This window comes from Pleurodeles waltl, chromosome 3_2 (genome assembly GCF_031143425.1).
Source record: "Pleurodeles waltl isolate 20211129_DDA chromosome 3_2, aPleWal1.hap1.20221129, whole genome shotgun sequence".
Lineage (NCBI taxonomy): Eukaryota > Metazoa > Chordata > Amphibia > Caudata > Salamandridae > Pleurodeles > Pleurodeles waltl.
Window position 1 is genome coordinate 39,926,742 of NC_090441.1, and position 20,660 is coordinate 39,947,401.

Below are 20,660 nucleotides of genomic sequence, written 5' to 3' on the forward strand. Positions count from 1 at the left end.
ACTTCTGTCAAGACATTCGTCTTGACTTCCACTCCGGGTAGGTTGAGGTCCAGGATCTCCACCATTGCAATGGAAGCTCCCTCCTCCATAGCCACAGTAAGGGGAGAAAGGTTGCCAGTATCTTGAGAAGTGTCAAGTCCACTGCCTTCACCCATGTCCTTACACCAGTCCAGAGCATCAAAATGCTGGTATTCCTCAGGGTCCAGTGATCCCTCCCACTTCTCCCCGAGTTATAGCCCATAATAATAGAGCTCAGGCTCCAACTTGGAAGGCATGGTTCTAGCCTGCATTGGTTGATCCCTCTCCAGATCTGTATGTCGGGATTAGAACGAGAGCCCCAGCTCCGGGCCGTCATCAACAGCTCCTTCAACACCGCAACCTTCCCAGATATTTGGAAGCAAGCCGAAGTCAACGCTCTTCTCAAAAAACCCAAAGCAGACCCTGAAGACCTCACAAACTACCGACCCATTTCTCTTCTCCCCTTCCCCGCAAAGGTCGTGGAGAAGATAGTCATTGTACAACTGTCTCGCTTCCTAGAAGACAACAACATACTCAACGTCTCCCAGTCTGGATTCCGCAAGAACCACAGCACGGAGACCGCCCTCATCACCTGCACAGACCACCCTCATCCTCCTAGACCTCTCTGCAGCTTTTGACACTGTTTGCCACCAAACCCTCCGCGCACGCCTTTTCGATGCCGGAATTCACCACAAAGCCCTGAACTGGCTCACCTCCTTCCTCGCAGAAAGAACTCAAAGAATCCGCCTTCCTGCTTCCTCCTTTCCGGTCTACAGCCACCAAGATCATCTGTGGGGTCCCCAAAGGATCCTCCCTAAGCCCCACCCCTCTTCAACATCTACATGGCTCCTGTCGCCAACATCCTCAGCCCCCACGGCATCTCCATCATTTCATACGCTGGCGACACCCAGCTCATCATCTTTCTCACTAGGAACCCAGCCGCCGCCAAGAACAACCTGCACGCCGGACTCCTCAACATCGCCAACTGGATGACAGCAAGCCACCTCAAAATGAACAAAACAGAGATTATCATCTTCGGCCCCAACAAGGCAGCATGGAATGACTCTTGGTGGCCCACCACCCTCGGACCACCCCCAACACCCACGCACGCAACCTTGGCATCATAATGGACTTGTTTCTCTCCATGACCCAGTAAATCAACGCCATATCACCCTCCTGCTTCAACACCCTTAGCATGCTACACAAGACTTTCAAATGGATTCCTTTAGAAACAAGAAGAACAGTCACCTACGCCCTCATAAGCAGTAGACTGGACTACGGCAACGCCCTCTATGCAAGGACCACAGCCAAGCTTCAAAGAAAACTCCAGCGAATCCAGAACGCAGCCGCACATCTCACCCTCACCCTCCCTCGCCACAAATACATATCCACCCACCTCAGATCCCAACACTGGCTGCCCATCAACAAAAGGATAATTTTCAAAATCCTTGTCCACGCTCACAAAGCCCTCCACGACACTGGACCGGCCTACCTCAACAAACGAGTCAACTTCCACATACCAACTTGACAACTCTGCTCACCTCGCCCTCGCTACAGTCCCCTGCATCCATCGCACCACCTCCGGTAGCAGATCCTTCTCCCACCTTGCCACCAAAACCTGGAACTCCCTCCCCATCAACCTATGCAAGACCCAGGACCTCCTAACCTTCTGAAAGCACCTAAAAACATGGCTTTTCGAGCAGTAACCGGACCCCTCCACCTCCTCCTCCCAGCCACTTGAGACCCTACCGGGTGAGTAGTGCACTTAAGAAATTTATTTGATTGATTGATTGATTGATTGATTGAGCGGGGGTGCCGGCGGGGCGGGAGCATTGACATAGGAGCCGGCGAAGGTCAAAATGTAACAACCAGCCCTAGTCCAGAATCAGGAATGGATTCCAAGGGCCCAAAGGGTGCCAGAGCCACCAGCGTGGAACCAGAAGAGGCTACTGTCGAACCATTGGAGCCCAAAGGTGCACCAGAGGGAACGGGTCATCCAAATAGGAGGCACATGGCCTCATGGAACTCTTGTAACTGGGCGGAAGTCACTCCAGCTCCTGGATGTTCGGGGAGGCGCGGAGATAGCCCAGGCGATGGCTCTACCACGGATCCAGGCCTCGAATGTGGATGCTCCCTCATCTCATCGGCCAATGGACCAGGTGAAGTCGAAGATTTCTTCAACTTCTTCTTGTGAAGGAATGACTTACACAAGTGACCTTATGACTTTGAGGACGACGAAGATCTTGGACTCCGCAATCGCTCCCTGGACGTTCCTCTTGACCAGGACCTTGATCGTCATGGCATCGCACATCGAGCTCCCAGGAGTTTGAGTAATTGCTCCTTCAAGGCCTCTGGGTTCACAGTAAAGCAATCGGCACAGGCCTTCAGGTCGTGTTCGACCTGGAGGCACCCAAAGTATACAAGGTGCGGGTCCGCCAATGACATCGATCGGTGACAGGCACTGCAGGGCTTGAAGCTGGCCTTCCTTAATGACACACCAGGAGTTAAAAAAACTCAAAAAGACTTTCACAAAAGTAAAATTAAAAAAAAGAAGTCTAGTAAAAAAATGACATAAGGATAATCTTCCTAGGTATGCGTTAACTGGCGTATAAAAACAAGAACTTACGTCAGCCTCTGAGTTGGAGTCTACATAGGCACCGCACTTGTTACTTCTGATGCAGATGACGCCACGTGAAGCCGCACCTACGCCACCTACCAGTGTGCAGGGGTACTGCTCAGGAAAAAATCTTTGGATCCAGTCTGATGCCTGGGGATAATTCTACAGTTAGGAATCTGTGGATAGAAGTCTTTATCGGATACAATGATTGCTATAGCATTAATTGCAGGTACTAGAAAAAAAGACTTAGGGCCTGATTACAACTTTGGAGGACGGTGTTAATCCGTCCCAAATGTGACGGATATCCTGCCCACTGTATTACGAGTTCCATAGGATATAATGGACTCGTAATACGGTAGGTGGTATATCCGTCACATTTGGGACGGATTAACACCATTCTCCAAAGTTGTAATCAAGTCCCTATTTTGCTTAATTGCGAAGCATTAAGGCACTCATTATGAACTCGGTGGGAAAACCCGCCAATGTCGGCGCTGGCGGTCAACAAAAGACCGCCAGCACGCAGAACACCCCCGCCGGCCACAAAGATCATTCAGTTGGGCCGGCGGGCAGAAACAGTGTTTCCGCCAGCCGGCCCAGCTGAATGCAGGGCCTGAACATTGATCCAATGGAGCCGGCGGCAATGTAGCAGTGCCTGTCGCGCATTTCACTGCCTGTAAATCGGGCAGTGAAATGCACGACGGGGCTGTCAATGGGGGCCTCTGATTCCACCAGCCTTTCCCTGGCGGGATGAACCGCCAGGGATAGGCTGGTGGAACCTGTCATATTATCCGGCAGGCAGCGCTGCCCTGTCGGATATGTAACTCTGCCACCGCCAGGCTGCCTGGTGGCGGAAGCATGGCGGTGGCGGGGTTACAAAAGTGGCAGTTCTGCCACATATATAATATGGCGGTCTGGACCACCATGCCGGTGGCGGTAATTACCACCACCGCCGGCATGGCGGCCCAGACCACCATGTTTATAATGAGGGCCCAAGTCTGCATAATTCTAGATCTATTTACTATTGTTTACTAAATACCTGGCAGTATGATGTTGGTTTTAAGGTCACTAAATTTACCCTAGCCCCAGATAGAAGTAAAACTACCAATTTGATTATCAGTTCACAAGGGGTGACACTAGTAATGACATAAGAACCCGGGTTATCTGAAGGACACTCACCAACTTAGTCACTAGACCAAAAAACACTCCAAATAAAGGTTTATAGGATTATGTGGGAAACAGTAGACATCTGGCCCCTGACGAGAAATTAAATTGCCAAATATCAAGTGCCCAGAGACTACTGCACATGGGGGTAGGATACCAGGACAACCCACTTATCATTCCGCACTACAGGGCTACTTGACCACAGAAATCTTCAGTGACTCAAGACACATTTAAAATGTAGACTTAACAGCCCTTTTCCCTTATGTATATAACTAGATAATGGAGTTATGATCATTTAAATGTGGTACCAATTTTGCCAAGTGAAGGGTGACCGAAGTGGAGAGAGGGTAAGCAGTGGAGCCAGCATTAGAACCGACATTTTTCTGTAGGAAAGTAGCATCTTTCTGCCATAGTCACCCCGACTTTTTGCCTGGTGTCAGTGAGTTTAGACTATAGTGCACTGGGATCCTGATAACCATGAACCCAGTACCTGTGCTCTCTCCTCTAAATTTGGTTGCTGGTGAACTTTACACCCCACAATGGGCAAACTGGTGCAACCACGTAAGTCCCTAGTATATGATACTTAGGTACCCAGAACATGTGTACAGCAGGGGTCTCCCATGGGCTGCAGCAAGTATTGTGCCACCAATGGGAGCCCATGCAAACTGTGTCTGCAGGCCTGCCATTGCAGCCTGTGTGAAATGGTGCATGCACCATTTCTCCACTGATTATAAGGCTTGCCTTAAATACTGGTCACTGCACTTAGGCACTATCAGTCACCTCTCTGGTAGGCCTTCAGCCCAAGGGCAGGGTGCATGTCCCTAAGTGTGAGGGTACCCCTACAAACACCAGACTCCATTCCCTGGGATTTGTAAGTTCAGGGAAGCCATCTTAAGGTATGTAGCGTATCCCAGGTCAACAGCAGTGGTACAACTACATCATGGCTTCTCCAAACCTAGGCATGTTCTGCCTGTGCAGCCTTACGGGGTCTGGCGGCTAGCCCACGCTGCTGAGGACCCCAGACACTGTTCTGCCCTCCTGCTGGTGAGCCAGACTCAAACAGCAGAAGGCAAAGCAAACGATTTTCTGCCAGGGAGAGGTGTGATCAGCTCCCCCTTGGTATTAGGTGTCTATGGGCTGGGGTGGGATGGCCTCTGAGCGCCACCAGATTGCTTTGAAGAGCATATTTGGTGTCCTCCATGCATAATCCGGTTTGCACCAGTTCAGGAACCCCGGTTCCCACTCTGGGGCAAAACCACACAAAGGACAGGGGAGCGATCACCCTCCTGTCCAGCTTTTCCCTCTAAGAAGGTGCACAAAGCTCTGCCAGGTGGCCGGTTGATTCTGCCATCTTGGAAACAAGGTAGGCCAAGGTCCCTGTGAGCATGTGACTGGTTAGGTCAGGTAGATGACTACTTTGGAGAGTGGCCAACCTCTTTTTAGGGTTACTTAAGGACTCCTCCAAGGGTGGGTCCTCAGATTCATTGAGCAAGACTCTACAAGGAACCCTCTGCAAAACATCTTCTGCTTCTGGCCTCTGGAACTGCTGCTGGTCTGCTTTGAAACCAAAACAAGTCTGCTTCTGGTGGGAAGGCTCCCAATGCAACATTGTTTCTCCCGATCCTGCAAGAATTCTGCAACACCCAAGGCTGTGCATCCTCCAGGGTCACAAGGACTCTGTTTGCACCTGGAAGCACAAAGGAATCTCCCTTGGAGTGAAGGAGTCACTTCCCTGCATCTGCATCCACCTCAAGACAGTGATCACCGGCTGGTGGTTTTTCGCTGTCCCACGGACAACGTGATGGCTTTGCTCACAGGTGCTGGTTCTGTAGCCCTCTCTGGGTCCCTCCTGTCTTCTGATCCACTTGGGAGACTGTGGTCCCCTGCTCCTGCCACTGGAGTGGAATCCCTGTGCACCACGACTGTTGCTCTTGCCAAGGCTTGTTGGCTCTTCCTCCAAGAGATCTTTGAGCATCAAGGAGCCCCAGCATCTAGCACTCTGCAATCCGATCAGCCTCCGTTCTACAACTCCAGCGACCTGGGACTTCTGTTTTGTTGTGCGGCTGAGGGCTCCTTGTGTCCATCGTCTGTGGGTCTCTTGTGGGGCTCCAAAGATTTCTGCTGGCCACCATGTGTGCTGAGGGCAGCCCCCGACTCCCCACCAAGGGTAGAGTCTCCTGGTCCTTACTGGTTCCCAAAAACGTGCAATTCCATCTTCAACTCCTGCTTGCATTTGCCAGTGCTGGTTGGTGGCCTCGCTGGTCACTGACTCTCCTGCAATCCGGCGACCGACGTGGGACAGCACATAGGCGACTCCTAGGATCTTTTGCAGCACCTGGACTCCATAGCTGGACTTCTTCCTTCCCCAACCTGTAGAAACTTTACCTCCGGGGGGGTGGGCATTGCCATCTGCACCACCTGGGCACCTCCAAGGGTGCTGGACTCGGTCCCCTTCCTTTTTAGGTCTTCTGCATCCAGAATCCACCCTTGGGTTCCACCGGCCTGGTCCACGAGTCGTGACAGCAGCTGGACAACCAAGGCCTCCACTGACTTCAGCGAAGTTTTCTGACATCCTTTCACCCCTATGCATCCGGGTCCCCTGCTGTAGGTACTCCTGTCTTCTGGCTATCCTTGGGTGGGGACACTCTCCACCCTTCCTCCTGTCTTTGGGTAGCCTCAGGGTCCACTGGGAAGGGTAGTGAAACTCACAAATTCCAACCACGGCCTCCCTGTATTAGTCTATGGGACAACTGGGTAGGTAACCACTCTGCACCCAGTCGCTGGGGACACTCGCTATACTTACCTCTGGTGTTTTCGTTCTTTCCCAGGCCCTATCCAACTAACACAATTACCTTGGTTGGGTTCCCTATGTCGCATTCCACTTACTTAGTATATGGTTTGGCCCCCTCCCATAGGGACCTGTACTTTTTATGCTATTTCTGCTTGTTATTTGGTGTACATATTGTGTGCAGATATCTCCAAAGGGAGATATACCAATGCTAGTCTAGTAGTTAGTGCTGTAATAAAGAATCCTTTATTTTTGCAGCATGTGTGGTTCTTTCTTGTGTGGGAGTTACTGTCTGTCTACTGTGATACTGCAAGTGCTTTACATTCCTCCTGGATAAGCTTCAGCTGCTCGCCTTAGCTACCCCCTAGAGAGCTTTTGCTATATGGACACCTAAACACAATCACTCAGGGTTGCCTGGACTCATTATAGGGTGCGACACCATAGGTGTACACAATAAACTGAGCCAGCCTCCTACATTGGTGGTTCAGCGGTGGGATAAGACACTTGCATTTCTTTACCACTTGGTCAGCAGTGATTTTCCATAAGAAACACTACTATTGGTTACACACCACACTAGTAAGTTCAGGAACGTCTAAACTTTTTGCGTGGGTAGCCAGGGGTCTAGCATAGCCCTTTCTCTAAGCTTTTAAAGTTTAGAACTTCAGAGTACCTAAGGTAGACTACATACACTACTCAAACACCATGTCCTTAGTTGAGGGAGCTGATCAGAATCAGGAGTCTAGTTATGGATGTCTTAAGTGCCAGGAACTTAGGACCCTGTGTCCAGCTAGGAAACATAGGACAGGTAGCAACCCTACCAAAGCTATTCTCCTAGGCTTATTTATTTAGGATGACATTCACAATCCTGATACGGAAGGAGAATTAGATGAGGAGGGTGAACCACATTTTGGAAAAGTAAGTACCAGGTACTTCCTATGGCCACACTGGACAGAACCATAAGGATTCTGGAGAGAACTTTGAACCTGCAGAGAGCTGTGCCGGCAGCACAAGAGGGAGTCGTAGTGGTAGGCCCACTTTTTCTCCCCCGGGGTTGGTGAAAAGGGTATCCAAGAGGGGCAGATCCTACTCATCTTCCCTTGCCTCAGCATCTTCTGATGGTACCACCCACTCTAGCTCAGAAGAGTGATCCTTAGATAGGGTGTTCAGCTTTCTTAAATTTGAGAAGGCCAAACTCAAGTTGAAAAATCAGCAGCTAACTCTTGAAAGAGAGGCCCTGGAGATGGAAAGGGAAAGGAAGAATTTGGTGGTAGAACTCCATGGTGTCAGCATCAAGGTCAGGGAAGACACCTTTTATTCCAGTAATCTCAGCAGGACAGTATCTCCTTACAAGTCTGGGGATGACATCCATAAGTGGATTACTGCTTTAGAGAGGGCCTGTAAAGTCCAGAAGTTCCCTCAAAGGCAGAGGGTATCTTTCCTGTGGCTCTCCTTTGCAGACAAAGGCAGAGACAAACCTTTGGCAGCCAGCTACCAAGTCTTGAAAGAGGCTCTGATTGATGGGTTGGGCTCACAATCAGTTGTATAGGAGTATAGGATTAAGTTCAGGAAAACTCAGAAGGAGTCCTCTCAAGATTGGCTAGATTTTGTTGACTGTGAAGTTAATGCTCTGGAAGGCTGGTTACATGGTAGTAATGTGCGTGACTATGAAGGGCTGTACAATCTTATAATGAGAGAGCACATCTTTAACAATTGTGTGTCAGACAAACTGCACCAGTAGCAAGTGGACTCTGATCTGACCTCTCACCAAGAATTGGGAACTAAGGCAGACAAATGGGTTCAGCACCAAGGTGAGTAAGAAATCTCACAGTGGGGGTGGACAAAAGAAGAATGCTCTTAAAACTCAGGAGAAAGATGGGGAAAAATCTAAAGATAAGAAGGAAGAGTCTTCTATAGGTACACATAATTCCGCTGGGGTGGGCCAAAGTCCTCCTTCTCTCCGAACAAAAAAACCTTGGTGCTTCCTATGCAAGAAAAAAGGCCATGGGACAGGGGATAGCAACTGTCCTAAGAAGAGCACCAAGAACAGTACTTCTACCACTCCATCTAGCGACCTTAGCAATAGCACTGGTAGTATTACTTCAACCAAGGGTGTAGCTGGGTTCACCTTGGGTACTGCAGTGGACTCTGGCCTAGTCAGAGAAACCATGTAGGCTATCCTAATATCAGTCTCCTCAGGGAGATGATCTTGCCCCCTTGTGAGGAACCTACACCAGAGGAGCTTGGGTGCAGGAGGACCCTCTAGGGAGGAACTGAATTTGGAGCAGAAATCCTGCCCCTCTCTTTAAGGCCTCAGGCAGCAAGCTGTTGCATAAGAGGCAGAGTATGTCAGTGGGTCCCACAGGATCTACTGGGAAAATGGTCTCCTTTACTCTGAGGCTGGGGGCCCCAAACCATGACATTCCCCTTTCAGGACATCTTGGGCAAAGCAAGACTTGGGACCAACGTGTCCCACACTTTCATTGGCCCCACATGTCCAAAGACACCAAGGAGTTTTGTTGCTCCTATGTCACCTGCCAAGCCAGTTTTACGTCAGATGGCACTACAAAGGACCCCTTAATTGCACTATCAGTGTTTGGGGTACCCTTTGAGAGAGTTGGGATTCATATTGTTGGCCCCCCTGACCCTCCAACATCTGGGAACAGGTTTATACTGATAGTGGCGGACCATGCCACCAGGTACACAGAGGCCATTCCCCTTATGCCCACTACAGCTCCTGCAGTGGCCAAGGCTCTCCTGCGAATCTTCTCCAGGGTGGGTATGCCTAAGGAGGCTGTATCTGACAGGGATGCAAACTTCATGTCTTGATACCTCAAAGCAATGTGGAAGGAATATGGTGCAACATACAAATTCACCACTTCTTATCATAAGCAAGGAAATGGATTGGTTGAGAGATTCAACAAAACCCTAAAAGGTATGATTATGAGACTCTCAGACAAACTGTAGAGAAGATGGGTTGTCCTATTACCTTGCCTTCTATTTGCCTACAGAGAGGTTCCACTGAAGGGAGTGGGATACAGTCCATTTGAACTTCTGTTCGGCCATCCAGTTAGGGGTCCTCTTACTCTTGTGAAGGAGGGTTGGAAATAACCTCTCAAACCCCCAAAACAGGATATAATTGACTATGTACTAAGCTTACGCTCATACATGGCAGAGTACAGGAAGAAGGCTTCCAAAAACCTTGAGGCCAACCAAGAGCTTCAAAAGCAGTGGCATGACCAAAAAGCTGTACTGACTGTTTACTAGCCAGGACAGAAGGTGTGCGTCTTAGGGCCTGTGACTCCAGGAGCACTCCAAGACAAGTGGGGTCTCCCCCAACACAACAGTAGAGCAGAAAGGGGAGGTCACCTATTTGTTTGACCTGGGCACTTCAAGAAGTCCCCACAGGCTTGGGGGTCGAGTTTCAAGAGCGGTAAGTTATTTGAAGCTCACCGACAGGACAGCACACATTCCTAAGGGGGTTGTTAGCTCCTTTACCCAGGAAGGGCATTGTCTTACAAACCAGAGAGGCAGGCCTATCCCACAAGGTTTGTATATTGGCTGTCTGGAGGTAGCAGCTGGATAAGACCAGTCAGCAACCATGAGAGGATAATTAGCTTTTGCAGGGGGCACCTTAGTACATTTAGGGATAAATCCAATACTGGCACCAGTTTGAATTCAGCATTCTGAGTTGTTTGATACCAAACAACCCAGGGTTCAGAGTGGCCACCATGTAGCTGGGAAACCCGTGCATTAAAATGGCTGCTCTGTTCACTCACCATGTCCCAGATTTGGCAAGGGCACAGCGGGGCATACTGCTCATGCCGCTATGTCCTCACATATAATATGGAGCTCCGTGCCTTAGGGCTGTAAGCCCTGCCAGAAGGGCGACTTAGCCATAGTAAATGCAGTGTATGGTGGATAGGGCGCACAGGTAGTGTGCCATGTCGAGTTTGTATTTTAGGTTTGCACCAGGAGACACAGCCTGCAATTGCAGTGCTGGGTGCATCTGGATACATGCCCCAAGAGGGTGACACAATCAGTGCTGTTGCCCTCAGGGGCCTACCCATAAGTACCCCATGCCCTGGACACCTAGGTGCCCCTTTACTAGGGACTTATAGTGGTAGCTAAGGGCGTTTCCAATTGTGCCAATGCATCACAACAGATTTAGGGAAAGAGCTCTGGCCCAGGGAAACTGGTTAGCAGGGGCTCTGGACACTACAATTTCTAGAACACGTCAACATCAGGCAAAATGTGGGGGGATAACCATGTCAAAACAGACGCCCTCTCTCACAACATGACAAACACTTTTATTATAATTATGTAAGGCAGTGGTTCTCTACCTTTTGACTTCTGTGGACCCCCACTTTATCATTATTGGAACCCGGGAACCCGCACTGAATCATTACTGGAACTCGGGGACCCCCCACGGAATCATTACTCAAAGCTCAGGACCTAACCTGCTTATATCATTTAATTTTCTAAGCAGTTGCAGACTGCCTTGAGGAGTCTCTGCGGACCCCTGGGGTCCCTGGAACCCAGGTTTGGAACCACTAATGTAAGGTCTTCACAAAAAATACACTGATGTCAGAATGATATGGCTTTTTACTTGCTATTTGCTGAAATATTCAAATTGTCTTTATTAAAATCATTACCCTAGAGGAACACAGGCAGCTTGTGGCTGTGCAAGTATGAGTGACCTGTCACAACCTACTGATCTGTGATTCGTTCAAATCACTATTTGAATTTTTAGTAGACAATTATGCTCATTCGTCTGTCTCCTATTTTCCTACTTGGATATTACAAGATTCAACAATTTAATGGGGACTGTTCCTACTGGCATTTTTTCTTCTTAGGTCATGGATCTCAACAGACAGTAATCCTATCTATTTTTGACACAACATGCATAGAGAAAAAAACTATCAGAACCTCACCACAGTTAAATGGGTGGACACCCTAAGAAGCAAGCCACCGGAATGTGTGGCAATCACAGCCATAGATAATAGACAAGGACATTCTAAAATGAACATACTAAGAAAAACTCAAAGCTTTGTTTGTATGCCTTAAGATGATAGTCAATAGTGCTATGTGATTATACTAACGGCAGATGTGGGCAATATAGATAGTAGCAAACTATTAAAACCTGTATTTGCAGAATAAATAAACTAAAGCTAATTACACAGTACTACATATACAAGAGTGTTTGTGAGGCAAGGTATATGTGCAAAAGGGGAGACACGTAAAGAGAATTTTACTATTTGAATAACAGGATAAGGGTTTTAAATATACAATTTGATGGCAGTTTACAAATTACAAATATGCTTTGACACCTTTTCAACTATCACTCTAGTGCACTACTGCACAAAAACAATCTATTACCTCTCGTGCGAAACTGACTGATCCTTGATAAAGTCCAAGATATTCTTCAATATGGGATATTTCTCCTTCACGGTGGGTAGGGCTCTGGCCTCTTCCATTGATCTGAAAGAAAGCAGTCTCAGACGTCCTCGGCTAAACTGAGTTTTAGGTGTGGAAGGGGGTGGAGGGGAAGGCAGATCCTCACTCTGTGACCCTACATGATCAAGGGGTTTACTCTGAGAAGCTGATGAAATCTCCTTTTGCAGACTGACTGCCGGACGCCTCTTCTTGGTGTCCAGTTGTAATGCTTCAGCATTCCCTGTGGAGGGGGAGTGAACTTCTTCAGTCTGTGAGGTTGATGCTTGAAAATCTGCTTCTACTATAGAACTTTGTCTTTGCAACCGATTGACACTGTGACTGACAGTGCCTGCTGCATTGTGAGTGTCTGAAGGAACTGGAATTAAACCTCTTGATGGTGCTCCAGTAGGCAGAAAGTTCAGTAACATAAGGCTTTTCTGAATACAGTTCTTAGCTGCAGAATAAAAACAGAATGTCAACCTGAGGGTTCATCAACATATTGTAGACAACCACCACTTGCATACAGTTCTAGAATCAAAATTATTATATTAGCCAAGCTGATGACTTACTGTTCTTGTACCTTTTCAGTACTCAGAAATGTCTGCAGTGGAGCTATGCATCGCCAGTTACTATATGCAGGAAAATGATACGTATATACTTCATCAAAATGAGATATAGTGTGCACATAGTCCAGGGATTCCCCAGCGGCTTAACAGAGGCTAAAGTAGATAATACTAATGCTCTGCTTTGAGGTAGTGTGGTCGAGCAGTTAGGTTTATCAGAGTGTAGTGCAAAGCATTTTTTTGTACACCCACAGACAATAAAGAAAGCACACACTATATGACTAACTCCAGGCCAATGTTTTTTTATATAGCAAAGATATATTTTGTTATTTTATTTCTAAAACTACAAGATTCTGATAGCAGGTAAGTACATTTGCAAGTAAGTAGCAAGCAAGCATATGTAACACCACTTTGTTTCACTTTGGCATGTTAAACGATTTTCAAATAAATAGCCATAATCTGTTTCAAAAGTTGATAGTGCAATTTTCTAGCGGAGGAAGAAAAGTTATTACAGTTTCTATGTAAGTAAAAGACTTACAGTTCAGCTCTTCGGGGGTTAGGATGTCCACAGGTTGCGGTTTAAGTTAACTCCAAACACCCACTGCCAGCAACACGGGCTGGCCAGGTGCAGGGGTCAAAGTTACAGCAACATATAAAATGGCTTCCTAAGGAGACCTGGGCACTCGGAATAGGATCTGCCAGCATTTAAGTACCGGTGTCCTCAGAGGACAGACCTGGGGGGTTTAGGAGACCACCGGGGGGGGGGACAGGTCAGCACCAAACACACACCCTCAGCGGCGCAGGGGCAGCCGGGTGCAGGGAGCAAACTAAGCATCGGGCTCCCAATGCTTTTGAATAGGGGAACCCCGGGGTCACAAGTAGGCTGCAGGCTGGGTCCAGGAGGTCGGTTCACGAAAACAACAGGCTGGACAAAATGGAGGGCTGCCTGATGCATGTTACTGCACTGGATGTCGAGTTCCCCAAGGCCATGGGGCTGCCGGTGCAGGGTACCGTTTGGCGTCGGGTATCTTTGTCCAGATCCCTCACAGTCAGGGGGGTCCCTCTGGGTTTAGTCTGCAGATGTTGTGTGAGTTAGAATGGGTCAACCCAGGGTGGACACTAGGTCGGGACCTGCTCTAGACCGGTGGGCCACCTGGACACGGGTCGTGGGTGTCTGGTGCAGAGGGGACAGGGCTTGTGGATCTGGGGCAGTTCTGAAGTCCTTTGCTGGAGTTTCTTTGTGGACAGGGCTGATGTCCTTGGGAGAACTTGGTCCTCTGGTGTGCAGGCAGTCCTCTTGGGGCTTTTAAGAGGTCACTGGTCCTGCAGGATGCGTCACCTTTTTGTAGCAGGGGCTTCAGAAGCTGGAGATAGGCTGGTAGGACTGGGGCAAAATCAGTTGGTGTCTGCAGCCTTCTCTGCTGGGGGTCAGCTTAGCAGTCCTTCTTCTTTCTTCTTGTTGCCTTCTTTTCTTGAGGTCACCAGGAATCTGAAGCACTAGTTTCATGGGTGCCCTTAAATCCTGGATTTAGGGGTGTTACAGAGGGCAGTAGCCAATGACTATTGTCCCTGAGGGTGACTACACCCTTCCGTGCCCACTCCCTTTTGGGAGGGGGACACAGACCTAACCCAAGCCAAGATGAAGGATTCTGCAGGGAGGGGGGCACTTCTGCTCTGGTCACCTTAGGGCTGGTCCTAGCTGAAGTGGTCACTCCTCCTTGTTTTTCCTTATTTTCCCGCTGTACTTGCTGCCAAAGTTGCCTGGTGGGCACTTCCTCTAGCTGGAGTGCACTGTAACAGGAGGCCTGAGCATTTGAAGCACCTCCACCCACTGTAGGCTTTGTTTCTGGCCTCAGAGAGCACAAAGGCTCTCACCCCATGTGGTCAGAAACATGTCTGAAGTGGCAGGCTGGCACATACTGGTCAGTCCTTCACTAGATGTTTGGCTAAAATACAGGGAGCATCTCTAAGATGCCCTCTGGGTGCATTTTTCAATAAATCCAACACTGGCATCAGTGTGGGTTTATTGTGCTGAGAGGTTTGATACCAACATTACCAGTCTTCAGTGAAGGCATCATGGAGCTGTGGAGTTGGTAATGACAAACCCCCAGTCCAGGTACTTAATATGGCCACACTCCACTTACAATGTCTAAGAATGGACTTAGACACTGTAGGGGCATATTGCTCATGCAGCAATACCCTCACCTGTGGTATAGTGCACCATGCCTTAGGGCTGTAATACCTGCTAGAGGGGTGGTTTACCTATGCCACAGGCAGTGGTTTGTGGGCATGGCACCCTGGAAGGGATGCCATGTCGACTTTGTATTTTTCTCCCCACCAGCACACACAATCTGCAATGGCAGTGTGCATGCAATTGGTTAGGGGCCCCCTATGATGGCACAACACATGCGCAGCCCTTAGGTACCCTCCCTGGTCACACAGCCATTTGTACCACTGGTACCTTTTACAAGGGACTTAGCTGTGTGCCAGGGGTGTGCCAATTGGAAACAATGGTACAGTTTTGTGAAATAACACTGGTGCTGGGACCTGGTTAACAGGACACTAGCACACGCTCAGTCAAGTTAGCATCAAAAATCAGGCAAAAAGTGTGTGGAGGGAGGAGGACTGCAAACAAGGGTCCAGTTTCCTACAGAAGAGATCCAACCTTTATTATAAAACACCACCACAAAGACAGAAAGAACACAGGGCAAGTCACTAGTAGTGACACTCTATTGAATAATATTCAAAGCACCCCACTTTCCCCTCTCCACTCCACAGTTGCACTTACACGTTTCTGACCAGTTTTCCTGCACTTTGCTTTTTTACTTTCCCCAACGTCACGTTTGCCTATCCCAATAACTTTGCTCCATCCATTCCCTTCTCTAGTCCACTACGGGAGGCTTTTAAACCAAGTTAGATGGACCAAAGGGCAGCATAGGTTTTCTAAAAACAGTGGAAATGAATCAATAAAAAGTATTATACCCAGGCACCAGACTGGATTCCAAAGTTTTTTTCACCATCGTCCCTGCATGCCAGTGGATGGTGTTGTCTGGCTCTGAACTGACTACGTTCTGCCCTAGAATTGGCACTAGGGCAGCCAGGTGCAGGGTTGCAGTAAGGCATTGGGTGCCCAGTGGTTCTCTATGGGAGTTGAACCTCGTGACTAACTCCCATAGAGAACCTGTGACTCTGGCTGGGAAGGACAACAAGGAGGTAGGTAGTAAACTTAGGGTGCTCGGGGACGTAGGTGAACCTTTGGTCCTATTCTCCTTTGCCCAGGGGCGATAGATGCAGGGTTGTCTTTAGGTGTCAGATATTCATGTCCGGGAGCACTTGCGGTGAGGGGATCCTGTTTTTTGAGGCTGCAGGCGTCGTCGGGGAGTCCAGGAGGGGTGGACCCAGGGTGGACTCGACCTCTTAGGCGCCAGGGGACGTAATTGGCACCAGTGACCCACCTTGGATTGTTACAGGGAATGCCAGGTGGTAGCCAATGGGCTGCCCACCGTAAGGGTGACTACACCTCTTCTGTGATCACTTTCGTTGGGAAGTGGGCATAACCCTAACCCTAGTAGCCTAATTCCTTCCAAACAAGATGGAGGAATTTCAAAAGTAGTGTCCACTTCAGATTGTCCACCTTAGGGGTAGGACTGGCATGAAGTGGCCACACCTCCTAATCTGCCATAATTTTCCTGCCTTTGCTGCTGTCAAAAGTGGGGTCAAGACAGGGGAGTTGGTCATCTCAGCCATTTGGAGAGACCTGGGTCAAATTAAAAAGGAGTCAAGGGCTTGGAAACTTTGCGCACTAGTATGTCCATCCTGACAGGGAGAGAAGTTAGCACCTCTGCCCAGTGCAGGCTTTTGTCTCAGGCCCTCAAGAGTGCGGGCTCTCACCTAGGGGGAAAAAGGGGTGGGGGTGGGGGAGCAGTAATGCGTCTGTTTGGCTGAACTGGTCAGGATCAGTCATTCAACACACTAGTAGTTGGCAGGTTTTTTGGAGGGGACCTCCAATGTGCCTCATGTGGGCATTTCTTAATAAATCCATCACTGGAATCAGTGAGGGTGTATTATTCCGAGATGTTTGATACCAAACATCCCAGGGTTCAGAGAAGCCATCATGAAGCTGGGGAACTCATAGGGACCAGTATCCAGCACATGCATTTAAAATGGGTTCCATGTACACTTACTATGTCTAGGAATCGACAAAGACATAGTAAGGGCATCTTTGCTCATGCATATATGCCCTCACATGTAATATAATGCACCCTGCCTTATGGCTATAAGGCCTGCTAGAGGGGTGACTTACATATATTGCAAGGAGTGCTAGGGGACATGGCACACAGGCTGGGTGCCATGTCATTTTTGCCGTAGAGAACCCTGCAAAGAGTTTATCGTCAACTTGATAGTCTTAGGTGTAATCGATTTAAAAGTTGAGTGCTCTTTTGGGGTCCCTAAGATGGAGTCTCTCCTACTCTTTCATGGGTTGAGGTGGGGAAATTATGTCAATAGAGTGATGAACTGTCCGACATGAACCTTTATAAAGGTGACAAATCTATGGTTAGAAACATCAATCAGAAAGACATGATCTTTGACCAGCCTAGAACATGAAACATTAGGTGTAGCCTTCAACTTTTCAGTTTAAGAAAAACATTATTTGTTAGGTTGTTTTTTTAACTCAAAATGCCATTTAAACAACTGAGCCCTACTTCAGCGTTTTAACAGTGCTACGTTTGCAAAATCTATGTGACAAAAATTATACCCATGCACTAAAGCAAAAGAAAGTAACAGTCTTAATATACAAGTAAACTCACCAAGAATTTCTGGGTTAACTTCAAGTACTTCACTAGCAAGTTTATCTTCAGTGCTGCTTCCTTTGGTCATCAGAAACTTCTGCTTCATTTCGATCTGTAGAAAAATCGGATTGGATTAAGATTAAATGATTATACACGGTCATGTGTGTTACACAAATTAGATTCATTTTTGTAGTGAGATATTTAGAAGAAAACTGAAACATTCATGCTTCTATTAATCTCCCTGTTGTTTATTCTACAACTTACATTACCTTTATCTTGGAGGATATTTCAAATGTACATGACAACTTACTGTTCTTGCGGTTAAAATGATTACTTACACAAAGACTCTCATTACACATATGCTGATTTTTGGGGCAGGGACACAGGAGGTCCAGAATTTTTTATATCAGCTAGAATCCTCATTCACACAAAACTATGTTGATTACAACTGACTTACAACAGGATTCTGCTTGTTCTGGGCGAGTACTGTGCTGATCCATACTGCTGCAGAGGAAGGCCAGGGCTGTGCTGCTGCCCACAACTCCTGCAAATGTTAAAAGGGTTTGGTGGTCCTGCGTTCAGAATTATCGGGTCAAGAGTCTGCAGACCTGATAATCCCAGGCCTTTAAACACTTGAACTGGGTGTGGGAGAACTTCAGGAGTTACCACTCAAGGTGAAATTACGCCATTCATAATGAGTCTTAAATGAGAAATCAGATTTTAAGCCAATATATCATACAAAAAAAGTTCTAGCAAAATGGTGCATTTTCAGAAATAAATGTGCAATAATTGTCAAAAGGTTATCTAACCCAGACATCCTCTCAATCGCAGGAGGCAATGCAGCTAAAGCACAATGTACTGACTGCCTTCAGCCACATCATGCAAGCACATATGAAGGGTATCCTCTGGTGCAAATCAGGAATTTTCAACTGCTGTGTTATTTAGGTGCGCTCTCCAGCCATGAAGAGATGCAACTAAGATAGCATCTGCTCATGTGCCATCAGTTCAAAGAATCTGGAACGTGGCTATCATGATGCGTCTTTCCTGCAGCCAAAAATTTTGCCTTCTGCAATGCACCACCTAAGCAAACAACGTAGCAGCGTAGGTGGCTAAATGCCACGGCAGGGTGGCAAGACTGAGCAGGGGTACACCTCATTAGAAAAAAGGTAGAATAGGGTAACGTGGAACACAAAAACAAGGCAAACTGCAGAAAATCACATACATGTCACTGACCAAGAGGAAAAAAGTGCACTGGCGTTTGTCCTGAGGTAACATAACTGCCAATCACAAAATCATGTGCCAGTATGATGCAAGGTAACATACTGCCTAACCTTACCTGCACAATCCTTCTTGTCAAAGACTTTCTTTCTGAGTGAATACAACTCTTCTCTGAAGAAAACACTTTTCCTGTGACTGTTTCCAGAATGGCACCAAACAATGATACATTTGTTAAAAGGATGGGGCCAATGTCAACCGATTCATGTAGGAAAGCACCCTTTTTTGGCACGGTTAGCTCTGCTTTTTTTTTGACTGATTACTGATGTGATTTCGACTGAAAGTGCACTGGGTTCCTGCTAACCAGGACCCCAGTGCCAGATCTCTTCCCTAAAATTATACAGTTGTTTTCCCCAACTGGCATCCTCTGTAAGTCCCTAGTAAATGGTGCCTCTGGTACCTAGGGCCTGGAGCACTAAAGAAAGTCCTCAAGGGCTGCAGCACGAATTGTGCCACTCTTAGGGATCCCTCAACAAACGCACACAGTGCTGCCATCGCAGGCTGCGTGTCTTGGTGCAGACAAAAGTGAAAACCTTGACCTCTCACACACCCTTATGTGCCAGATCCCCTACCACTGGATATGGTATTTGTAAGTCATCCCTACAGAAGGCCTTCCAGACCTAAGGCAGGGTGCACTATATCACATATGAGGTCATATCTGCATGAGCTTGTAGCCCCTGCTATGTCTTTGTTGATTCTTAGACAGAGCAAATGGACACGGAAGCCATGTTAGATACATGTGCTGCACACTGGACAATACGAGTTCCCAAGGTACCTAATGGCTTCACTGAAACTAGGGATGTTTGGTATTGAACATCTTGTATTAATAAACCCTCACTGATTCCAGTGATGGATTTATTAATACATGCACCCAGAGGGCACCTTAGAGGTGCCCCCTAAAAACCTAACTGACAACCTAGACAGATTTTTGACCTCCTGAGGTGAGAGGCAGTGCGCTCGGAGGCCAGGTACAAAGCCTGCTCTGGGCAGAGGTGTTATCACCTCTTCCAGGCAGGATGGATATTCCAGGGTGGGAAGCGTCAAAGGACCTGCCACCTTTGTTATGCAACCCGGGTCTCTCCAGATGATTGAGAAGACCGCCCCCCTGTCCTGATCCCACTTCCTGGTGGCAAGACAGACTGGAAAATAAGTAAGATTAGAAGGTGTGCCCACATCATGCCAGCCCCACCCCTAAGGAGGACCAGCTGATATGGACCACACTTTTTAAATTCCTCCATTTTGGTGTGGATGGCATTAGTATTCTGATGTATTCTAATGTCAGGGTTATGCCCAATTCCCAGCGGAAGCGGTCATATAGAGGGTGTAGTCACCCTAAAATTAACAACCCATTGGTTGCTACCTGGCACTCCGTGTAAAGCCCTTATTTATGTGACACCTCTGAACCCAAGAACTCAAATTCAACAGATCAGGAGAAGAAGGACGAAGAAGAGTCACTGCATGGTGAGAACAGTAGAAGAGCAGATGGCATGAAACCCTGCCGGCCTGCCCCTCTCTTGACAATCACGACCGTGTGGCTTGTCCTGCAAAGCTGGACAACTACCAAAGGCTCTGGTAGCCTGCCAGCATCTTGCAAATCGCTGTCAGTCTCCCTTGGAGTACAGGAGCTACTTCCCTGCAGACCGCAGGCACCGAACAGCCGTGTGGTCCACCGCATTGCAGCTCCCCAGCCCCGACCGACGCCGCAGACGACCAGGAGGTGATTCCTGTGCTCTGGCGGACCAGGACTGTCTCCCCACTGAGTATGATGACACCAGGACCAGCCGGAGCTGTGGGGCACCAATCCCAAGGGTACTGGATGCCCTGCACCAAGCACCAACAGTGAGAGCCTGTGCCGGACTCCCAGTGCACCAGGACCAAGCAGCCGTCGAGGGATGTCAGCACCACTGGATCCACTTTGTGAGTGGATCAGCAATCTTGATTTTGCCCCTGGCAGCTGTTGACCCCTAACTGCAAGGAGCATTTTTGCACACAGAGCCCAGCTGCACCTTCCACTC

At 48.2% G+C, this 20,660-nt stretch overlaps 1 protein-coding gene across 2 annotated transcripts in view; it reads right to left on the minus strand.

The window, feature by feature from the left end:
* Positions 1–20,660, minus strand: part of ZZEF1 (zinc finger ZZ-type and EF-hand domain containing 1) — a 1,404,152-nt gene that overhangs the window by 839,827 nt on the left and 543,665 nt on the right. For both annotated transcript variants that reach the window (XM_069226690.1, XM_069226689.1), the window contains exons 28-29: positions 17,389–17,482; positions 11,961–12,471 (exon numbers count right to left, since the gene is read on the minus strand). In XM_069226690.1, coding sequence (XP_069082791.1) covers positions 11,961–12,471; positions 17,389–17,482 — 605 coding nt within the window. The remainder of the gene's footprint in view (positions 1–11,960; positions 12,472–17,388; positions 17,483–20,660) is intronic.